The sequence below is a fragment of the Echeneis naucrates genome, chromosome 13 (assembly GCF_900963305.1).
Source record: "Echeneis naucrates chromosome 13, fEcheNa1.1, whole genome shotgun sequence".
NCBI lineage: Eukaryota > Metazoa > Chordata > Actinopteri > Carangiformes > Echeneidae > Echeneis > Echeneis naucrates.
This window is the reverse complement of record NC_042523.1, coordinates 21,618,285-21,640,245: the sequence shown is the minus strand read 5'-3', so window position 1 is coordinate 21,640,245 and position 21,961 is coordinate 21,618,285. Positions and strand designations below refer to the sequence as shown.

At 42.2% G+C, this 21,961-nt stretch overlaps 3 protein-coding genes across 3 annotated transcripts; 1 reads left to right on the top strand and 2 right to left on the bottom strand.

The window, feature by feature from the left end:
• Positions 1 to 6,456: 6,456 nt before the first annotated feature.
• LOC115052765 (proteasome subunit alpha type-6-like) lies at positions 6,457 to 10,681 on the bottom strand. Its single transcript, XM_029517084.1, has 7 exons — positions 10,253 to 10,681; positions 9,683 to 9,777; positions 9,022 to 9,103; positions 8,427 to 8,582; positions 7,970 to 8,148; positions 7,168 to 7,262; positions 6,457 to 6,942 (listed from the first exon to the last, which is right to left on the bottom strand). The coding sequence occupies exons 1-7, from the start codon at positions 10,326 to 10,328 to the stop codon at positions 6,885 to 6,887; spliced, it is 741 nt and encodes a 246-aa protein (XP_029372944.1). The 5' UTR covers positions 10,329 to 10,681; the 3' UTR covers positions 6,457 to 6,884.
• Positions 10,549 to 16,089, top strand: LOC115052764 (inositol-tetrakisphosphate 1-kinase-like). The gene is made up of 10 exons (XM_029517083.1): positions 10,549 to 10,944; positions 11,142 to 11,166; positions 12,891 to 13,013; positions 13,125 to 13,242; positions 13,329 to 13,430; positions 13,804 to 13,844; positions 13,990 to 14,155; positions 14,361 to 14,428; positions 14,664 to 14,826; positions 14,898 to 16,089. Exons 1-10 carry the CDS (start codon positions 10,766 to 10,768, stop codon positions 15,038 to 15,040), a joined length of 1,128 nt encoding a protein of 375 aa, XP_029372943.1. The 5' UTR covers positions 10,549 to 10,765; the 3' UTR covers positions 15,041 to 16,089.
• LOC115052763 (trichohyalin) lies at positions 15,295 to 21,860 on the bottom strand. Its single transcript, XM_029517082.1, has 6 exons — positions 21,698 to 21,860; positions 19,691 to 19,731; positions 19,534 to 19,603; positions 19,132 to 19,197; positions 18,008 to 19,050; positions 15,295 to 17,073 (listed from the first exon to the last, which is right to left on the bottom strand). Exons 1-6 carry the CDS (start codon positions 21,741 to 21,743, stop codon positions 17,005 to 17,007), a joined length of 1,335 nt encoding a protein of 444 aa, XP_029372942.1. The 5' UTR covers positions 21,744 to 21,860; the 3' UTR covers positions 15,295 to 17,004.
• Positions 21,861 to 21,961: the final 101 nt, after the last annotated feature.

The following is a 21,961-nucleotide window of genomic DNA, read 5'->3' as shown; positions in this document are numbered from 1 at the left end:
TTGTGCAGTTTAAGTATCAGGCATATATGCATGAAACATGTTTTTATTTCACAGCTAAATGTGATTTTGACACACCAAAATTTGTGGCCTGGGTTTCCTGCCCAATTATTTTATGTAATTTTTAAAAAATAATCATTTTAAAATGTTTTAGGAATCAAAGTATTTATTCATGTAATTTAGAAGTCGAAGTCATGAACGAAAGAAAAAAAAAATTATGGCAGACTTGTTGTACAGCTGCTATTATTATTATTATTATTATTATTATTATTTTGCCTTTGTTCATATCAAGTTAAACCAGAAACCAATTTCAGGTTTGGAGCAGAAGCCTGCTATTACTGGCTAGTTTTCTACAAATTTTCTAATTTTCAGGGTCCATCCCCTGAAGGCCTCAGTTCAGTCAGGGAAACATGGCTCCCAGGAGGCCTTGATAATTATCTTGGTGAGAGGAGTCAGTAGTTATTCCCTCTCTCACTGCAGCGTCAGAGATGATTGGAGAAAAAAAAAGAAAAGAAAAGAAAATAAGTCCTTTTTGATGATTTTAAACATTTCCTCTGTTATTTTAAGTAATTTCCCAGCATCTATAAAACGACTAAGTCATAACAGTAATATGTCTCGACTCGACATGGACCAGCGAGTCCTGAGCGCAGGTTGAGAAACAAATGGGGGCGCATCGGTCCAACTATGAGTTCATCTGTAAATAATGTCTGGCCAGCATCTCGATCAATTTCACAGACTGCCGACCCCCTGCTGTGTGCATGTGTGTGTCCTTCTGTCTTCTGAAGGGAGACAGACCTCTAATCCTCTGCAGACAGCAGCAGGTGGGGTCTGTGTGCGTGTGTGTGTGTTAACTGTCATCATTTAGCCCCCTCATTGACCACTGTCTGGGGTTTTAGCAGGTTAACACCTGTTCATGCCCTCATACTCATACACTTTGCAATACGATAAGATAATCTGCTGCTTTTGCACTTGGACATGCGCAGACTGTAATCAAACCACCAAGAACCAAAATACTATTTTTGTGCATAATGCCTCTGGTTCCCTTTTCAGTCAAAAACAAATTCTAACTATGACATGTTTGAACCACTTATGAGACAACAACTACTACACATACATTCATTAGTCACACATAATTCATAATTATGTTGCAACAACTTTCAAGGATTCTATTTTTTTTTTTAAGCTTCAAGTCCAGTAAAAATACAAAAGTTCTAAAAGAGCCATCTAGTTTATATGACGATGATGGAATTTCATTATCTTCATTATTTGTGTGGTGAATAAGTATTTTTCTTTTAAGATAATTTAGTTACAGATTTCATAGAACTGTGCATCTGTTACTTTTACTTATTGAGGCAGGCAGGTGTTCAACCAGCACACACACCCTCGTTAGACTAATTGACAAGTTCAAACACCCACGCATACAGACAGTCTTAAAGTTGCTAAAACTAAGCTTGTGGTTTCATATTTAGTGTGTATGTGTGTAACCCCCCGCCCCACCCACACACACACACACCTCCTGGGCATGTGCTCTGGGAGCTTGTGTGGTGATGTGCTAGTGTACAAGGGTGGGGGGCATTATTGCTTCGTGTGGAGGAGGAGGAGGTGGGTGGGTTGAGTTAGAGTGTGCATCTGTGTGTAGAGTGTGGTACAGTAGCTTGCAGCCCACGCCACCATGACCACCACAGCCCGCCCCCACCTTCACCCCCCCAATCACCCCATATGGCAGTAGACAGAAGTAGTAATCATGGAAGTGGAGCAACAGGCCCTGAGCCTCACTAATCCTCAGCCACACTCCGACACGTGCCACACTGATGCATATAACCACCCGACACACAGAATGAAAATATCATTTAAATACACATTTTTGCATACACACACATTTTGTGCAACAGCAGCACACAACTATGCATAAGCTAGTGGCGGATGGAGGCGAGTACGACAACCACTCTATTGGTTGCAGAAAGGACAGGTGCACTCACCTGTGGTGCCAACAATTAACATCCATCATTAAGAAGTGTTCAACACACACACCTGGCGACTTCCAGCCACTATAGAGCATGCTCGATGCAATAATGCACCATCTCTCACCTGGCATGAGTTTGTTCTAAGTGGCACACAACGCCCACCCTAATTTTAATCTCTTCCATGAAGCCATTGTGTGCATGTCCACTGCTAGAGTGCAACACACACGCACAAAATGAGGGAGCTTTTTGAACAACAAAAATTCACAGAGCACACACAAAACCACTTGCAGTCACACAAACAGAGTCACAAACTCGCTGCAACACACACACACACACACATGCACAAAACCCCTTTAACTGTGACGCAAAAGGAGACAGGGCTACAATAGTTCTCTTATTGTTAATTGTCCATTTAATCCCGAGGAATGCATCCGATTAGTACTCGCCGGTGGGTCAGAATCTTGCTCAACACTCTCCTTCACAATGGAGAGGCTGTAACAGAGATCTGGGAGCAAGCCTGAACACACACACACACACACACACACACACACACACACACACACACACACACACACACACAAAAAGGTGTGCACATAATCGATAAGTGTGTGTGCAGACAGAGGTTCACAGTGGCCTCACATACCCCCTGCATTAACACACATGTGAACACATGTATAAACAGGAGTCCGCCCAGGATGCACCATCACTGTAGAGAAGATGAACAAAATGCAAGACCTTGAGAATCAAATCTCCTCCTGATATTCTGCCATTTATACTCAGCTGCATCTATCCATTGCCATCCCTCCAGAGAAAAGACGTTACATTTTCAAATTCGAAACCTCGGTAGCTCATTAATTGGCCGAGTGAAAGCAAAGCACATTTAAAACAGTTACTACCAACAGACAACAGCCTGCAACACCGCACAACAAGACCTTTGCACCCACAATGAAGCTTTTCTGCCTGCAACTTCTTCTTAATGGTTAACAGCCCAAAACCCATTTTCACAGATTTCATGTATGTTTGTTTTGGAGTGGTTTGCGTGCATCACGGAGTTCATTGTGTCGGAGCACATTTACAGGAGCCTGGAAAGATTAAAACAGACTGAAGGAAATTGGTCATTTTCATGGTGAAGGCTGGGTAGAAGAAATGAACCCAGAGAAAATGGATGATGGGACAGTCGCGCTGGCTGCAGGTTGATAGATGGGGTCATAGTTGAGTAGGGCCTGTGTGTGTGTTCTGTAGGAGGTCCGGGCAGGAGACGGCATCACTGCTGACACACTGCTGCTGGTAAATCCAGCTTAGTGTGTCTAAAACAGGCCTACGAAATCTGCCACAGGGCCCCTAATGCTAGGGCCGCTGTCACCCTCAATCACTCACACACACCTAATCCCTACGCCGTGACCCAACACACACAGAAAGAGAGCGAGAGGGAGACTGGTTAGCTGATGCTGTGGGCCTATTCAGCTTGGCAGCAAGTCCCAGTGCCAGGAGACACCAGCCACTGGGTCAACATTTCATATCGCTGGATGTGAGGAAGGGGGTGATGGGGGAGAGGAATGAAGACTGCCGGCAAACAGGTGGAGGTAGAAGGCAGTGTAAGGAGAAATCAGGAAGTGAAGGAAGGAGGAAATATAGATGCTGGGAGAGACAACAGAATGGTGTGAGGAGACGTAGTCTGTCAAGTCAACTTTATGTAGCACATTTGAAAAACTATTTCAGTTGGCCAAGTTCCTGTAAAATCCCAAAGATTTAAAGCATGAGGCATAGTCATACACATAAAAAAAATAAAGTCTGAATAAAATGCAGTCAAAAGCGATAAAATGAAAACCAAGACAAATCTCGTGGCTTAGACCAAATGCTAAAGAGAAGAGACATGTCTACATTGCAGATTACAGACTCAAGTTTTAAAAATGTGTGAGTGACGGCTGAGCTCTAATGTGAAGAGTTGGCCAGTCTAGAGTTTTGGAAATCTCAGTGCTCTGGTTGTAGTGTGAGGCTGTTGAACCTCAGATAAACGGGAAGGAGCCGAACCATTGAAAAGCAATTCATAAAACAGTGAAGTGGATACAGAGGAGGTGAAGTAAGGAGAGGGGAAAAGGGAGGAAGGAGTATTGCAATAGTTCTCAGAAATAAAGTGACTGGAATATTTATTAAACAGCTGTTAACTGCATTAGGTATTTTAATGTTTTGTTTTTTTTTTAAATCACACTATTTCCAAATCTGACGCAAGACTTATATACACACCTTTAAATTATAAAGAAAAGAGAGAAGACACCTGTAGTATGTTAAAATAAACTGACTAAATAAATCCATTCAGAGGAACACGGCTTTAAAAAAAAACAGGAGCTTTTCTTTTGCAATGAAAGTTGCCCAATTAACTGTATGAATAGAAGTCAACAGAAAAGTGGTATTATATAGTAAAACTATGTCTGAAAATCTTCTGCTACAGATACTTGGAAACACTTAACTGAGGACGTGAAGATGGCCGATGTTAAATTCGCAGAAAATTTTTGGTAGTTTTGTCTGTGTGTTTTTTTTTTTTTTAATTAAGGTAGGCTTAGTTAGCTATTATTATTTTTTTGTACCTTTCTTCCTATAACACAACAAAATGTCCACCGTGAAAAGGCTGGACTCAAGGCAGAGGAAGAGGCCAGGGGGTAAAACAGTTTATGTGTACAAGCTGCGGTCCAGTGTGGATAACGTCTAAGTGTGGCTTCCTGTTTGATCCTGTGACAACATGGTGACATGGTTACTGATTGCTGGATGATTTCTGTAAACATCTCTGGATGTGTCAAATGTGTGATCTGCCTGGATCACTGACTTCTGGAAGTCTGCATCACATTTTCACTGCACTCTTAAAGTCTGATGGGCTTAACGAGGGCTCCATTTTTGTTTGTTTTTCCCAGGTTATCCCCGAGCATCTAGTGTCTAATGAGAGGATGAGGAGAAGCCTGTGGCACGTCGTGTTTCAAGTCAGCAGCTGGTGCTTTTTAAAAATATTTCTGTTTGCAAAAAGCCAGTTTCCATTTGATCATATTCTGCTATTTCTGCAGTAAGCATAAAATCCACCTACGTGAATTGCAATACAGTCATATATCTTAATTATTTTAAGCTGCACAGCAACACTTCTCCAACCACGGGAATTGGCGCATTGAAGCAGGATTTGTACCTTCACACATAAGCTTTCTTCACCCAAGACAATGAGAAAGGCTCAGACTGTAAGGTAAAGTGGACAAGAGGCAAAGAATTAAGTTAAGAGGCCGATCAATGTAACTTGTGCTTGTAGCTTTAAAGAGACTAGCAGAGCTTTTTGCTTCTTTTGCTGAGAGTCACTGATACCTGCCTCTCAGCCTAAATCCTAATTGTGTCCACAAACACTGAGGACTCAGACTACTGTCTGTCTGTCTCACAGGTCTATATTTGAAATTACTTGGACTACTAAAAATCAAAGCCATCCTCAGCTTTTTAAAATTGTCAGGAACTGAGGCCCTGATCCTGCAGATTTATATCCACAATCACAAATGCACAGAAAAGACGTATTTAAAAAAAAAAACAAAAACAAAAACAACATGTACTGCTCTTATTCACATTGTGTCATCTAACAATGTTTGCCGTGCAGGTAAGTAAAAATAGAGGCCTTTAAGATGTTAAGTAGAGAATAATATTGCCATTTAATCATTTGAAATAATGTCATCCCTGAAAAAAATAATCAAGCTCTGTAAGCATTTTGTTTTCCCACAATGTGTTACCTTCTGCTGTTAATAAAAGAAAAGACTCTCATTGTTGTTCTGTCATTCTTTGGGCTCACATTTAACTGCATGTGTCCATTTAGTCTTTTGCACTAAGACTACAATTAATGATCGATAATTGAAATGGACATTTATCTGTATGCTCAGACTGTGAACTCACTGTGGAGGAAGCTGAGACTGATGGATGCCCACAGAGACACACATAAGAGGTCACACCAAGATTTACTGTCTGACAAACACACGCAAACGCTGAAGACTTGGAAGTGTAATTGTTTACACAAGTCAAAATAGATTTCCCTAAATAGAAAGGTACAAACAGAAACTTTGCATTCTGTTATGAAAGGCTCAGGGTGCGTTAGGAACAGGCAACACTGCCATCTAGTGATCATACAAAGGAAATTTGGCTATCATGCAACATGTGACAAGCACAGGCATGGAAGCATGAATGATTAATTTCATAAAATGATAGCCAGTAAGATTGCTGCTGCTAAAATGACCACTGCATTTGATCATTTCCAACTCCAAAAGCACGATCTGGTGGAGCCAATAGTGGAATTAACAGTTCGTATCCAGTTCTCTGACATTACAACCTCACTGAGGCCATCTGCTGTTCAACAAGAAGGTTGTTTTTTCAGGACATATTTTGGCAAAAAATTTGGCACATAAACTACAACCATTTCTACATTTGAGTGATAAAAGGTCAATACATTTTAACTATTGCATCTAAAGCAAAAACGGCAAAACAGTTTCCAATTACCTTTCTATTTTATTATCACACTTGTTTCAAAGAGGTTGACAATGACTCGGATGGACATTTTAACTGCAATTTTACAACGTTGGTGGTTGTTAAACAGAAAGTGTTGAATTAAGCTGAATGACAAATGTTAGACATCCCAGCTAAAGTAAACTGTGTCATATTGCACAGATGGTTCAATATGCCTTAACATCATCTTCCTAAAGTATAGTGAATAAAAAAAAAAAGCCCGTTGGAAATATCTAAATAAGTATAAAGCATCACACCAGCTCCTTCTTCAGCAGTGCATGGCTTACCTTCTGGTCATACTGATTAAAAGGGAATGTAGTTGTGTGCATCATACAGTTACAATGTTGTTTCATTGGGCTAAATCGAGCACACTGAAAATGAAATGCTGGTCTGATGCTTGTGAGGGCACCTTTACTCGCGTTCTGCTATAGCGACCAGGTGGACTTCAATCTCTGCTTCTGACAGTGTCCTACAGAAAGTGGATGTAGAAGAGAGACACAAAAAGTGAAAACAAAAGTTAAAAATGGGGAGTGATGAAGCAGGCTACAATGCAAGTTTTTAAACTGCAGAGGTGACAAAAGTATGAGACAAATAATGTCTGAATGCACTCAAACATACATTATGTAAGCAGTACAGTAAACACTCAGTCTCTTCACATCTCCTGATTAGACAGTAAGAGTACGACTCCAGTTACCTGAATTTGGGTTTGTCTTTGGTAACAACGCCAACCTCCAGCTCAGTAGACTTAAAGTCCACAGCCAGGACAGAACCTAGACAAGATATAGCCAACTGGAAACACAGGCAGGAACCATGATTACAAAAGCAAGACCAGAAAACAGCAGCAGCAAATTAAAAATAAACAATTCACCATGGGGTGCTGAAATGACTGGGTCATCCTGACAATGACTATCAAAAAGCAGAGTGTGAAACATCCTACCAAACAAAGGCTGATACGCCAGTTCACTAATGAAGAGAACAGGCCAAATGCATCAAAAGCTTAATTCTTCACAAGTGCAAAAAAGATTCTCAACACATGAAGGAGACAAACAGTTACATTCAACTCTTGCTGTCAAACTGGGTGACATCTGAGGCAGCAAATTAAAAGCTCAAGTGAGTTCTCCGCTTGGCTTGTTAGCCAACACAACCAGCATCCATTACGGACATCTTTAGAGACAGAAATGTGGCCACTATCTGCTATTATCACAGCCTGTACATGCATTTAGCAGAAAGATACCTTGAACCCCTTCCTGGATACAGGATACATTCACAGACAGTGAAAAACAGTGAAAGCATCTTATGGACAGGGTAAGTAATCTTTGACTGTCTTATATTAAAACATCTATGCCAAGTGAACAGGTACAAATTCATCATTTTGTTCAAGCTTTGTAATGACCAAACTACAATTTTTTTTGACTGACAAATGTATGTATCATATCAATACTTCATAACAAGACTGTCATATTTGCAAAATCCATGTCCATTTGTGTTTACTCCACCTGTACTGTCCTGTCGTGGGTCAGCTCAGGCTTCTTCTTGAGTTTCTTCTCCAGGTAGCTGGTGGCCTCTGTCTGCTTGACCCCAACTGCTGTGGCTCTGAAGCCACAGTAGTAACCTGCCGGGTCACATTTATACAGGACGGGTCCCTGCTGGGGGTCGACAGCCACCATCATCATACCTGAAAGAAGAGCAGATGGGGATTAAGAGTGGGTTTGAGGGACAGTAACATCCTTGGAGTAAAACAAAAAACAACAACAAAAAAAAAAACAAAACAGAAAAATCTTCTGCATGTCATTGAAGTGAGATGTCCCTATCTTCAGAAGAATTCATTTCCTGCGTGGTCACATTTTGGTAAATATCTTCTAAAATTAAAATTGATTTGTTTTTGTGGTGGTGGTTTTTGTATGAGAAGATTTATGTTAAGGAAAGTCAGAGAGAAAAAAAACAAAAACTCACAGCAGCCTAGAGGTCTCATCTCAGCATTTTGTGTGTAGACCTGGGAGATATCAGCCAACCGACGACACAGCATGTCCGCATTGATGTCATAACCAAACTTGTATTTCCATTCTCCCGCTTCCACCCGTGCCCGGTGGACCTGAGAACGACTGTCCGCTGCGCAACACAGAACACAGAGACTCTTAGACATAATGTCAGGCTTTCTATAAAATATCAAATCAATTTTACATCCAGAGTTACCAAGAACATCCTTTAAAATAATAAGCTCTACTGCTCATTAAACAGCATATCTGTCTGAGATCTAATGGATTCATTGGATAAAATGGAAAATACTCATCTTTATTTAATGAAACAAAAATGGCAATTGCATTTTTGTGTCACTGCTCTAATGAAATGTTGTGATGCAAATGAATGCAGCTAGATCTGAGCAAGGTTGGAACTTGTTCCTGATTTGTCCCTGCCTGCTTTTAAAAACCAAAACTACTTTGGAGTTGAGGAACAAGAGGTCTTCATGTTGTGTCATGACCCCTTGACATGAGATACAACAGAGCCATCTTAACCCTGATGATATGCTGTGCATGTGCTGAATACACACCGTTGTGCCCAGTCATCACACAGCCGATGCGAGGGGTTAGTTTGAACATGTTGGTCACGGTGGCCGAGTCCAGCAGCTTGTCCTATGGGCGAGAAACGTCACAGTCACCTCACATAGAAATGTAGCACCAAGAAGCATTAATATTTCAGCTGACATTACCAGGGAGCTACAGTATCCGCAGTTAAATGTAAATACTGATCACTAACTAATAAACTGTAAAGACACTGAATTTGTTTGTGCTGGTAAAATATATAAATCAAATGTCTGTCTCCTATTTGGAACCTGAATTCTCACTAAATTGTTAGAAGTTTTATATTGAGTAAAAGTTGCAACGGTTAACCAATCTCTTGCTTGGTCATTGCAATTCAGTTTTGAGATGATTTAAACAAAAATAGTCAGCATCCACCCAAAGATGATTAAGATGATTAAACTTACAGGAGGTGACTGAAAATGTTATCATTCTCTCCTCCTTGTGTTTGTCATACAAATTTGCCATAATTAAAATAGTTTCTGGCTTGGCAATGTGAGTAATGGCATTACAGCAGCATGCCGTTTATACATTTGGAGTCATGACTCTGTTTGGCTTCACTGCTGCCCTTTAACCATGACCATCAGCCTCCTAGTCAATGTTTGTGTGTGCATGTGGTGGGTAATATCTTACAGGCACTTTCTTTTGTGTAACCACCACAGCACTGTCTGTCCCTCGGACCCCCACAGATGTCAGCCCGCTCTGGGAGATGGCTTTGAAGGCATACTCTGCAGGACAGATAACAAGAGAATAAAACACAATGAAAACATCTTCAGTGTGACAGAATAAAATGACAGAATTAACAAAGATAGATTTACTGAAGTATCACACGTGTGGCTCAAGTCACTAACAGGAACTACTCATAACTAAGAAACACGTTTAAACTTTTTAATCAGTCAAAACTTACATTTTGTGGGGCATAACTTAACTTGTGCTGTTAAAAATAAACAAATTAAGAAATAAAACTTATGTATCATATAAAAGCAACATGTCGGAAGCCAAATGTTGCACACAGAGCTAATCCCTTTAGCTACAAGATGCTCTTTGTGAGGCCGTTTGTGTGACTCTTACATTTGTCAACTGTGTAATCTTTAACAGTTGTCTGTTGTGCAGTAACGACACAACCAGCCTAGCTAAAAATAAATAAATCAATGGATGAATCCAAAAAGAGAAAGAGGACCCCGGAGAAAACGTTTGTCTTACCGACTTGGTAGAGGCGGCCCTCCGGTGAAAATATGGTGATGTGTCGGTCGAAACCTGCGTTTGAACCGCGCGACATTTTCCTCTCTGTCCGCGCGACCTCAGGTGAACTCGGATGTTACCTGAATATCTGATAACCGGACGGGTCGATTATTATTCTTTAATCTGGAGGCTTAGTTCAGAGGGAGTAGCATGACTGTGCTGCTGGTGCTGGTGGATAAGCAGGCTAAATGGAGCCACTTCCCCCCCTTGCAGAAAAGTTTTACTTTCTCTTTCATTTGCTGCCTGCTGAGGCCGAGAGGTGCAGCTCCATGAGCGGCCTCTCTCCTCATAATTATCCGCCGCCAGCAATAAGGAAGTCAAATGACTCTCCCAGTTAGACTGGCCCTCTCTGGTTCTTCATCCGGAGAGGAGCAGCGTGAGAGACAGACACCGGAGATTTGGTTTGGACACATGAGAGCGTAAAGTTTGAAGGGGAGAGGAGGAGGAGGAGGAGGAGGAGGGAGGGTGGGTTGGATGGACAGGAGCGAGGCACCAACCCGCACACCCCTCCCTGTGTCAGTCCGTGGCTGCTGTCATTTGGCTGCTGGTGGCCCCCGGACACACAGCCCAATGTCGGGCCGCAGGGTCGGCTTCTGTCTCAGCGATAAGAAGCGCAGGAGGATGAACTTGGACGCTTTCGCAGCTTTCTGTGCGTAAGTTGACTTTGGACTTTTCATTTAAAATGTCTGTCCTTTCACCAACAGGTGCTTATACAATGGAGAGTGTAATTATCCTGTTATTAGAAGAGGCAACACCCATATTGTCTATGAACAGATAATAATGTGAACAATATGTTCACGCTCATTGTCAATTCTGGTTAGATATTAAGATTTCAGTATTTTCCCCACAGGACCCATGAAGTGGAGGTGGTTGAGGTAAGTGTTTGTCTCAACATAAGCATGAAATCAATATCAGAGGATATCAGTCTGTCCTTTGTTGCCTCAGTGTATAGTCATAAATAAGTCTAAGAGCATATTTGCCCACACACGCCCACACACATAGCAAGATGTCTTATTCATACAAGAGGTTAAACAAAAGGTTGCTACAGAGAGGAGATAGTTAAAGAATGACAGTAGCTGGGAACAGTGCACACTCGCACGCGTCACATAAAGATGTCCACAACTTTTGTAATCCATGTCAAAGCCACCTGCAGCCCCAAACAAAGGTTGTCTGATTGTACCTGCTATGAGCACACGAACAATAACCTTGCCCACATTATTAACGCTTTATCACACATCGGTCAGTATATGTCATGAGAGGAAAGCATTGTTGTCAAGAATGGTGGATTCATGAGTTCACATAAAAACATGTTGCCATGTAAAAAGAGTGCAGATGTGTAAAGGTTAGGTTAGTAGGGTCATGTACAATTTTTGGGAGTGAGCACAGATCTTATTCACAGTTCAAGAGAAGCAGAGGAAGCCAGAAGAAGACAAATATGTTACGGCACTATGTGATTCCCAGTTGATTTTGGATGACACTATAACCAAAAAAAAAAGTAAGTAGCTCAACAGACACACCCCAAAGAAAGTGCGTTTCCTGAAACATCAGGTGCAACTAATAACATGAATCGGTGTAGGCCTGCAACACCCTGCTGTTTAACAGGGCTTTCCTTTGTGTTGTTAGTTACACCTGAGTTTTTATTCTGCTGAGATCGGCCAAAAAAAAAAAAAAAAAAAGTGTGTCAGCCAAAAAAAAAAAAAAAAAATTAACCTTTTTTTAAGGTCGGCTAAAGACAGAAGCCCAGAAAATATATATATATATATATATATATTTAAATATAATAATTAATAATAATAATAATAATAATAATAATAATAATAATAATATTTTTTTTTCTCCTAAATATAAAACTTTGAAATGACCGAGTCCCCTCCTGGATGTCACCTGATTAGTGAGAGACGGAAGCTGGAAAGACTCAAAATAGTTTCAAGAAGAACGCGATAGCATTTGGTAGAGTTACACTTTGGTACTTTGACGACACCACAACATGTTGGGTACGATGGTGGGACTTTCAAAATCTACAAATTAACATAGTCTCTCTCTCTTTCTCTCACACACACACACTCCCTGTTTGCATTGCTAGCACAGGTGCACAAGATGCTAACCCAATGCTAATCCTTTTGCTAGTTAACGGCTAAGCTAATGAACTACGTTTAAATGACTTGATGTAAATAAAAACAACGCCATCCTGTTTTTCACTTCAAACTAAAGGGGCTTAGAGTTACTCACCTTTATCTCGTCGGTGGTCTTATTGTTTGTCCAATATTTCCATGAAAAATCTCCCTAAAACATCGCGAAAGCGTCCGAAAAGCGGCGTTCAGGGACCCGAGCCAGCAGCTCAGGTGGCGCCGGGCAGGTGAGCGGCCACGCCCCCAACTGTGCTCAGGTTTATATCTGAATAAAATAAAATAAAATAAAATAAAAGCAACGGAGATTTCGTGCTGTAAAGTTTGACACTTAATTTAAAATTTTTTAATTTGTTGTTGTTTTTTTTTTTTTTGAGCGGACCGATGTGGCCATAGTTTGGACTCCACTTCCGGTGTTTGGTGAAAACATTGGGTGATGCAAATGAAGTCATTTTTTTGAAAATCTGCTGCAGATTGACCTCACTCAGCCGCTGGCACCCCAGGGGCCCTTTGACGTCATCGTTCACAAGCTGTCTGACGTCATCGTGGAGGCTGAGCACGACAGCCAATCGCAGCAGCTGCTCTCTAACTTTCAGGTAAGGCTCGACAGGTAGGCTTCTCGGGTGTTCACGGTGGACTGCTGCACCATAGGGGGAAATGTGTGTAATGCTGATATCTGTCTACTCTCTCTGCCTGTTGTGTCACAGAGTTTCGTGTCAGCTCATCCCAACACTGTTCTTCTGGACCCCTTGCCTGCTATGACCAAACTACTAGACCGCTTTGCCTCCTACAGGATCATGAGCAAGTTGCACAATGCGCTCCGAGGTGAAGTGTGGATTTCAAGGCACAGTAACTGTGACCAACCGTTGGTGATAGATGTTAACAACAGCCTTACTTGGTCTGCTTCACAGACTGGCGTATCTGCAGTCCACCTTATCTCGAGGTCCACAGTGCCAGTGACCTGTCATCCATCCAGCACGCTGTGATGGCCCAGGGCCTCAGTTTTCCTCTTAGTCAGTTCACCCTCTGTCTCTAGGCTTGTTCTCTCTTTTACTCACTCTTCCATTTTGTTTATGTGAATAATTATATGCTTTTTAGCTTGTTGATTTGTTACAAATCCACTTCATATGTAAGCAATTGGGTCCAAATGTAAGCTCTTAGTTACTTATTGTCTATACTTAAAGCCTAACAGCTCATCAGCTGTAAAAAAAAAAAAAAAAAAGAGTATTCATACATTGTTATTTCTCTGAACTAGCTTTGTGGTCAGCAAGGTGTTAATTCTCCAGCATTTCATTGTCGTGTATAGTTTTCACACTGCTGAATTTACTTCTTACTCCTCTCATGAGGTATGTCGGAGTAACGTCCTCTTTTCTCTGTTGACCCCAGTCTGCAAAACTAGAGTGGCACATGGCTCGTTTTCCCATGAGGTACATGGTTAGATTTGTTCTTGATTTTTTTATTTTTTTTCCACTTTTCCCCTAATGACTATGAAGTCATGTTTGTGTGTTGTTGTATGCACTCAGAGTTGTTTATGTGCCCTGTTGTTGCCTGTCTCTACTCTGTGTCCTGCAGATGTCGCTGATCTTCAGTGTAGGTTGTCTGGCTGATATCCATCCTCCCTGTGTGCTGCAGAGCTTCGTCAACCACGGAGCTATTCTGCACAAGGTCTTTGTGGTAGGAGAAAAACACTTCTGCGTGGAAAGACCCTCACTCAAGAACTTCCCCTCCGGTCCTTGCGGTCAGTTTGCACCCCGTGAACAGATATATCAGATGTATTCTTTCCTTTTCCATCCCTATCTTGCCCTCTTTTCCTTCTCCATCTTGTCTTTACTTTTCTTTTTTGTCTTATCCTGCTATGTCTTTATCTATGCATTCCGCTTCATTTTTCACTATTACCCAAATTTTCTGTGTATCCACTGTAGTTTGCTTCTCTTTTCATCCAGACAGGGAAACCATCTTCTTCAATAGCCATCAGGTGTCCAAGCCAGAGTCAAGCTCTGATCTCACAGCTGTGAGTATTAGAAATGGTGCTGAAATATAATTTTCAGTTCAAGAAAATGTCTTTTTCTCACATTGAAACACTCATATTCCCTAAATCATTTTGGTTGAGTGACACCGGCACCTAATGGGCTGTGTCATTAAGTAATGTGAAAATGTGATATTCATTGGTTTTTGAATTGTTTCTAATGAGGCTAAAATCCACCCTGAAATGTCCCCCCCCCCCCCTCTCTCTCTCTCTCTCCAAGCTGGACGAACAGATGCCGTGCCTGCCTCCTCTGAGCTCCCAGGCTGTGGCCGCCCTGGTCAGAGAGCTCCGAGCTCAGCTGGGCATGGCCCTGTTTGGAGTGGACGTCATCATCAACATACACACGCACACCCTCACCGTCATCGACATCAACATCTTCCCAGGTACTGCATCTGCACTCACACACACACACAGGACGCGCTGATGTTTTGAAACCTTCCTCTTTCTCCGCCAGGGTACGAGGGAGTGCCCCAGTTTTTCTCCGCTCTGCTCAGCCACATCGAATCAGTGTTGGACAAACACACGTCTGAATGCCCCCGAGCTATTAGCTCTCCCAAGACAACACACACCACAGTTGGTCCATCTGCTGCCCTTTAAGTCGCCTCAGGAACAGCTCACAGATTGTGTAGAGATTCACCAGCCTCCCAAACAACAGAAGCCACTGGTACAAGCTTTTTTTTTTTTGGGACCACACTCAGCTGTTTTAACACTTTGCTTAAATTCTAAGAGGTTATTTATTTTTAATATAGTTTGATTTTATACTGCATTCCTCTGCCATTAAATCGAATAATGTTCTGCTTTTAAGTGCCTCTATTTGCAGGTTGATCAACAAAATCAGTGACAAATGATGGTTTAATCCTCTTTCTTTATTGATTGACAGGTAGCTTAGAAGAAGATACAGCAGGCACAAAATACAGAACTTTGATTGACCAGTAATATTACAAATGAAGTTCTTTTTTTCCTGTTAGTTGAAATGTCTTCTATGACCAATGTGTCACGCCTTCCCCCCTTTTCAGACATTTCCTACACTGTTCTTGCTTGTTGGTAAGATACATTTTGCGGAAACATTTTGCACTTCTACAGAAAAAGAAAACTACAGTACATTCATATTTTTTTCCATTTATTCTCAAGTGAACAAACACCTGCTCTTTGGAATAGACAGCAATAGGGCTCATCAGTGTTGACTGATCATGTGTGTTACTACTACGTGTTTACACAAATCGACCGGCTACTCCGCCAGTGTTCAAATACATAAATGTATTGTAAATCTTGGCTGTGTAGAAAAAAAGAGAGACCATATTTTCTAGATGATAACTATATGATGCACTTTAGTTACATATTAAAATACATGAAATTATGAATTACTTGAGTAATTATTGCATTCATGTGTGCTGTAGTCTATATTGTGTTATTGCAGTTAAGTTGGCCTCCATTGGTAACCCTGTTAATTCTGCACCATGTGCATTTCTACAAAATGTCCTCTTGGGGGCGCTGTTACTCCTTATTTCTTATGACCTTGGCTTACAGACCATGATGTCTGATATTTACACAAATGACATGACAGCCATGAAAACTGTGAAGTAACAGGACTGAGCGTTTAGAAATGTTATTGTCAGTGTTGCTGTTACCAAAGACAACAAAATGGCTTTAGTGTCTCCCTCTTCCCTCGGCTCTTCCTTGGCTTGTTGAGATAAGAGTGCAAAGCTGGCTGAGAACCCGAGGTGACACTTTTAGACCTTGTAAGCTCTAAGTACATCACATCTTGTTGCCATGCGCACAACAAACTTATGTATTTTGTTTGTGTCACCCCGGTTCGTCACAAACAGTCTGGTTTTAACAGTGCGTACGCCAAATAAAACACAATCCTTGTTTCTACTTTTATCATCAAAGAAATGAAGAGGAAATAATGACTTACTCCTGTGCAATATTAGTGATTGATATATATATGTATATATATATCTTTAACAGTCAAACAGCAGGAACAGCTTACACATAGTAATCAATTATTGCACAAAATATATATTGAAATACACATATTACTTATAGTAGGGAACACTGACTGCTAGTATTGGCGACCCAAATTTCAGAGATGATAGTGTTTGCTTGGTTGGTAAACTGCAGTTTAAAATTAACGGGAATGAAAAGTGCTGAATGCTTTGCATCCATGACGGGTTACAACCGAGGTGAAATCACCTGCTCACCTCACAAACAGCATTTACAGGTACAGAGACGGGGACGTGAGCAATGGGCACAACCAGCGCTCAGATTCTTTGGAAAAATGTGTCACTTTTTCCACAACATTGAGAAACATTCAAATAGGCATTGTGGAAAAAGTGACGAGGCTTTTCCCAGGTGATCCAAGAGCAAACTGAAAGAACAGTCTTACAGTTTCTACTACATTTACAGATTCACATCCGATCATGTTTCACTGAGTGCTGAAGGGATTCGAAGGCTGTTAAATGGAAAATGTGTCAGCTGAATGTGTGACTGTGAATGCAACAAAGGGGTTATCAGTCTGATGTGCGTGTGTGTGTGTGTGTGTGTATGTGTGCTCATGGGTCTTATCCTCTGCGAAGCTCCCTCAGCTCTGCAGCGACTTTGCGCAGCTCTGCTTCAATCTCCAGAAGCTCCTGTAGACAGAAAAATGAGAATACACGAGAAAAGTGACAATTCTGGTTGTTCCTGTGAATTAAATATTCAATGGAGGTACACATTAAACACTCACTGAGTCCCTTTGAGTAGTTCAGACCACCATAGAAATAAATGTAGGCACTTTTTAAGTACCTAGTACATATGAAATATTTCCCCAGATTGTAAAATTTATAATCTCAGTGTCGCACAAAATTAACATTTAGAGAAAACACAAGAAACTTGTGTGACAAAAAATGGACCAGACTCAGTGATTACCTTCCTAGCAACAAACTTTCGCCCTGCTCTATGTGCCCTACAGATAATATCCAACTAGGCTGGTGAGCGGTGATATATTATCTAAGATATTTGATAAGTTTAACACCAAACTCATTTGATGAATCGCTATCATGGACTGTGCAGTTATCATCATTAGTATATTATTCAGCTTTACAATTTGAGCTTCAGTTCAGACCAATGAAAATAAATAAATGCTGTATAATCTACATGTTTTGACATTTTTCAGATGGAATGGATTGACTTTACCAAACATCTATATGTATTTACTCTGGATATCACACTACCGCATTTAGACAACCTTCATTAAGACTCTGAATGACAAAAATTATGGAATTACCAATTATGCAGTGACGGCAACAGTTAGAGTTTAGATAAGATCCAAGACTACTACTAACAAACGATGAGGACCCTCTGATGGAAAACGAGCTTCATCTTTCTTTGAGAACAGACTCAGCTGTATTTTTGATTCATTTAGAAGAGAGTAGGTTGAATACCAAATAGCAAATACCCACTAAGTGTTTCATTCATTCCATGTAACTAAATAATTAACCTGTAAATTGTGAGCTGTCACTAAATACAAAGTAAAACCAAATAACAAGAAGCTCAATGTAACACACGTGGTGTTACCAAACATACCTCCCCTTCATCTTCTTCGGCGTCACCCTCGTCATCGCCTCCTTCCTCTTGCCCCTCCTCATCCTCTCTGACGTACTCATCCTCATCCTCCTCATCCTCCCCATTTTCCTCCTCTTCCTCCTCATCCTTGTACCTCTCCCACTCAAACTGCCGTGTGGCCTCATCACTTGCTTTCTCCATCACTCTCTTCTGCTGCGGCTCTTTCACCGCCGTTGCCTCCTTCTTGACTTCATTCTCCGCTTTCTCATCGAGCTCCTTTTCTCCCTCTCCCTCCTTTTTTTCAGTCTTCTCCTCCTCCACCACTGCTGCTTCGTTCCCCCCGTCCTCCTTAGTCCCGCCCTGTGTTTCCTGCTCCTCCTCCTCCTGCACCCGCTTCATCTTCCTCACAAGTTCGTCCAGCTCTTCCTGCTTCTCCTTCCTCTCCCTCTCCTGCTGCAGTTTGTTCTTGCTGTCCTGCTCTTTGAGGAGTTCCTTTAGCTCCTTCTCCACCTTCTCCTTCTCCACCATCAACTCCACCTCGTTCTTTCTCCTCTCCTCTATCCTCTGCTTCTCCAAGTCCTGTGCTGTTTCTCTTTCATTCCCTTTGTCCTTCTTCTCCTCCTTCTCCTTCTCCTCGTCCTCCTCCTCCTCCTCCTCCTGCTGCTCTGCTCCAGAGGCTTTCTGGATCGCCCTCTCTTTTACCGCCTCATATCGCTTCTTTTTTAACTCTTTCAGTAGTTCTTTCAGCTCCTCATCATTTCGCTCCTCCTTCCCTTTCTTGGTGATCTCTTCAGCCAGCAGCTCCTCAAGCTCCTTGGCTCTCTCCTCCTCATCGTTGCTCCCCCTGTCTTCGATTCGCGGCCTCTCCATCACGCTGTCTTTGGTGTCGTCTCTTTCTGTCTTGTCATCCATCTTTTCCTCAGTCTTTTTCACAAGGCTAGTCCTGCCGCTCTCCTCCCGCTCCTCTTCCTCCTCGTCCCTCTGCTCAAAGTCGCTCTTCTCATCAGCCAAGCTGTACCCATAGTCCTCCTTCTCTCTCCCATCCTTGTGCTCCCTTTCTCTCTCTGCAACATTCAGATCACAATAGTCAGTGTTTCAGAGTAGGATGTGAAGAAATGCTTGGATGTGTGTGTGTGTGTGTCTACCATCGTCAGCCAACTTCTGCAGCTCTTTGAGCAGGCCCTGGTGTCTTTGCACTTCATCGAGTTCCCCTGTAGAGAATGAAAAGGCACATTAACACACAGATCATTAAACACACCACCACAGCAGATAATGCACACTTAACACAAACACGTTATGTAACAAAATAAATGTGTCAACACACCAATCACAGATTAGAGAGAAACTGTAAATTCAATCAAAGAAGGTAAAAGACTTGATATTCATGGTTAAATTACATAAATGCTATGTCACTGAAAAATGAATCCTGAAAAATTCTGTAGCTTGCAAACAGTCCAAAGCAATTTACTTTAATTTACAGGGAAATAAAACAAAGAAGGGCAGAATACACAACACTTGTGTATTGGACAGATCATTAGAGGCTTCACCTGCCAGCTGTGGGCCACAGTCATGTCGTGACCTGTCTTCATTCAGTGTCTCCTGAATAATACATTCAACCTGGACAGAAAACACATAGTTAGTGTCAAAGCAACAAGAAAAAGATATGTTGAATTATTGGGGAAATAAAAAGGAATTGTCTTTGACCTTTGCATTATCAAGAGGTGAGGATACTGGCCGGCTTCCCACTGAGGAAAAGAACAAGGCGAGAAGAGAGTAGAGAGAACAAGAGTACAACATGAACATGAGCATTTCTGCAGCAGAACAAACAGCAACCAAACTACCGAAACAGAGCCACACAAACAAATCGGTTCCTCTGCAGTGCTCGGCCTGTGCATGAGTGTGGGTGGAGCTGTTCCCTCATTAAGGTTAAGCACAGTTATCTTGGTAAAGCGACACAGCAAAGAAGCTTAAACCTGCCCTCCCTCTCTCTCTGTGGGATGCAGACAGCCCCGGAGGCTTTATCTCACAGTTAGAGTCCCACCAGGGCTAAATCAGTCCCAAATCCCAGCCTGCCAGCAGCAGACCATTAAAGGTACACTCAGCAGGGCCGTCAGCACCTTTTCTCACGGAGATACATTGAATCTAACAAGCGCTTAAATGTCACTTTATATAACAATGCATGTTCAGCCTGAAGTCTGCGACCTTTTCTTTCATTGTTATATATTGGGTGTGGGGACTTACTGAGGCGCAAAATGAAATGCTGTTCAATTACTGCATCTTCATTTCCTCCTGAATCTAAATGTCAGCACAAGCTAAAAGTATGTCTACTACAATAAGGACTCACATGAAGCAATATTAAATCATACAGCCAATTAAACCCACTGTGATTCTCTTAAAGCCACTCCATTGATCTCTATGTATCTATGCATCAAGTAAATATTTTAGTTTTGTTTTTTTGCTCAACTTTTCCTAAAGATATCTTTATTTTAATGAAATCAGCTTCATCAAACAGCATTTCATCCAATATTTGGACTAAATTTAAGCCCCAAAGACAAAATGTATGAAACTGCTCAGTAGTAGATGTAGCAGATACACAGGTGCTGTGTATAATTCAGGTTCCTTGGGCCTTGGCGCTGATATAACACATGCCGTCACTTAGATCCAAACTCTCTGCTCAAAGTCAGCACACACAGATCAGAGTCAACAGGACTTATTGATACTTTGGACCAGTGGTGAACTCCATTACTGACACGTGAGCTGCCCACAGTGCATGTGATGGAGTGGCAGGTGTAAATGTGTGTGTGTGATCCAGCCCATATTAAACTCAGTCATTGGCTCTGGTTTTTTCACGTTAAAAAAATCAGGAGAGCAGAAGCTCCTGTTCAGTTGTCGGATGCTCGGAGGGGCTTTGGACTGAAAACATGGAGTCTGACTCGGGATCGCCCGTGTGGACCCGGGGAGGCTGAGCCTTGTTATTTCAATGTTTCATCGTGGAGCTGCAGCGGCATTTGCTGACAATAACAGTGTTACAAACACATCCAGAGTACGAGTACAGCGCCGTGTAGTTCCCTCACATGCTGCCGCAGAGAGATGCAATTTAACGCTTCAGCCGCTGTATGTAGGTTACCTGATGTGTTGCTGCATAACAGTGCGCGTAACACCACTGCATCCCCAATAATAATCCTATTTCCACCCCCCCCCCCTCCTCCTCACACCCGGTGCGCAGCTTCACCTGTTTAACTCATTAACGCGGTTTTGTGGCGTCGCCGCGCGTCAGGCGCGTGTTTGCGCCTTTTGGCTCACCTGTCCGGCGCGTTCCTCTGTCATGTGTGTTATTCAACCAGACGTGTGAAGTCCATACGACCAGGTGTGTGTGTGTGTGTGTTTTTCTATGTGTTAAATGTGTCTCCCAACGTCGTCTGGCTGGAGGACAAACACATCGGTGGGCGCACAGAAAATTATGTAACAGCGCTCCTGTTTCTCCTGAAGGCTTCCGCCATCAGGGGACGCGCACAGCCAGAATCTGATCCCTGAAATGATGAAAATCTTTCCTGCCTCCTCTGCTTTGGCTGGAAGGTTGGTGTCATGTCGGTAAGCGGAGAGAAAGGCGGCCGTGTGTGAAGGATGCGGTTTGTCCACCGGCGCAGCTGAGACCGGGGATTCACACACACACACACACACACTGTGGCTGTTAAATGAATGCGATCTTACCTCCGACTGCAGCCCAGAGAAACACCGCGGTTATCAGAACTCCCATAGGATCCAGGACGTGGGGCTCCTGCAGGAGATAACCTTGAAATAACGGGCTGGAGCTTCTTCACACACCCGCCGAGCGAGGTGGAGCCGTGGAGGGGAGGACAACCGTGTGTGTGTGTGTGTGTGTGTGGGTGTGTGTCTGTGGTGTCAGGTGACCGAGAGCAGATCAAAGCCCAAACCCTATTACGGAGGTCAGGTGGCTGTGTACTTACAGCACAC

Bases quoted from the DNA above. Each gene is read 5' to 3' on its own strand.
- LOC115052764 (XM_029517083.1), top strand. From the start codon at position 10,766: ATGGACAGGAGCGAGGCACCAACCCGCACACCCCTCCCTGTGTCAGTC. The intron at 13,014-13,124 runs GTAAGGCTCGAC...GTTGTGTCACAG, and splicing joins AGCTGCTCTCTAACTTTCAG to AGTTTCGTGTCAGCTCATCC. The intron at 13,845-13,989 runs GTACATGGTTAG...TGTGTCCTGCAG, and splicing joins ATGGCTCGTTTTCCCATGAG to ATGTCGCTGATCTTCAGTGT.
- LOC115052763 (XM_029517082.1), bottom strand. From the start codon at position 21,743: ATGGGAGTTCTGATAACCGCGGTGTTTCTCTGGGCTGCAGTCGGAG. The intron at 19,732-21,697 runs GTAAGATCGCAT...TCTTTTCCTCAG, and splicing joins TCTCTGGGCTGCAGTCGGAG to TGGGAAGCCGGCCAGTATCC. The intron at 19,051-19,131 runs GTAGACACACAC...TGAATGTTGCAG, and splicing joins GCAGAAGTTGGCTGACGATG to AGAGAGAAAGGGAGCACAAG.
- LOC115052765 (XM_029517084.1), bottom strand. From the start codon at position 10,328: ATGTCGCGCGGTTCAAACGCAGGTTTCGACCGACACATCACCATATTT. The intron at 9,778-10,252 runs GTAAGACAAACG...TCTGTCCTGCAG, and splicing joins GGGCCGCCTCTACCAAGTCG to AGTATGCCTTCAAAGCCATC. The intron at 7,263-7,969 runs GTGGAGTAAACA...CTGTGTTTCCAG, and splicing joins CCCACGACAGGACAGTACAG to TTGGCTATATCTTGTCTAGG.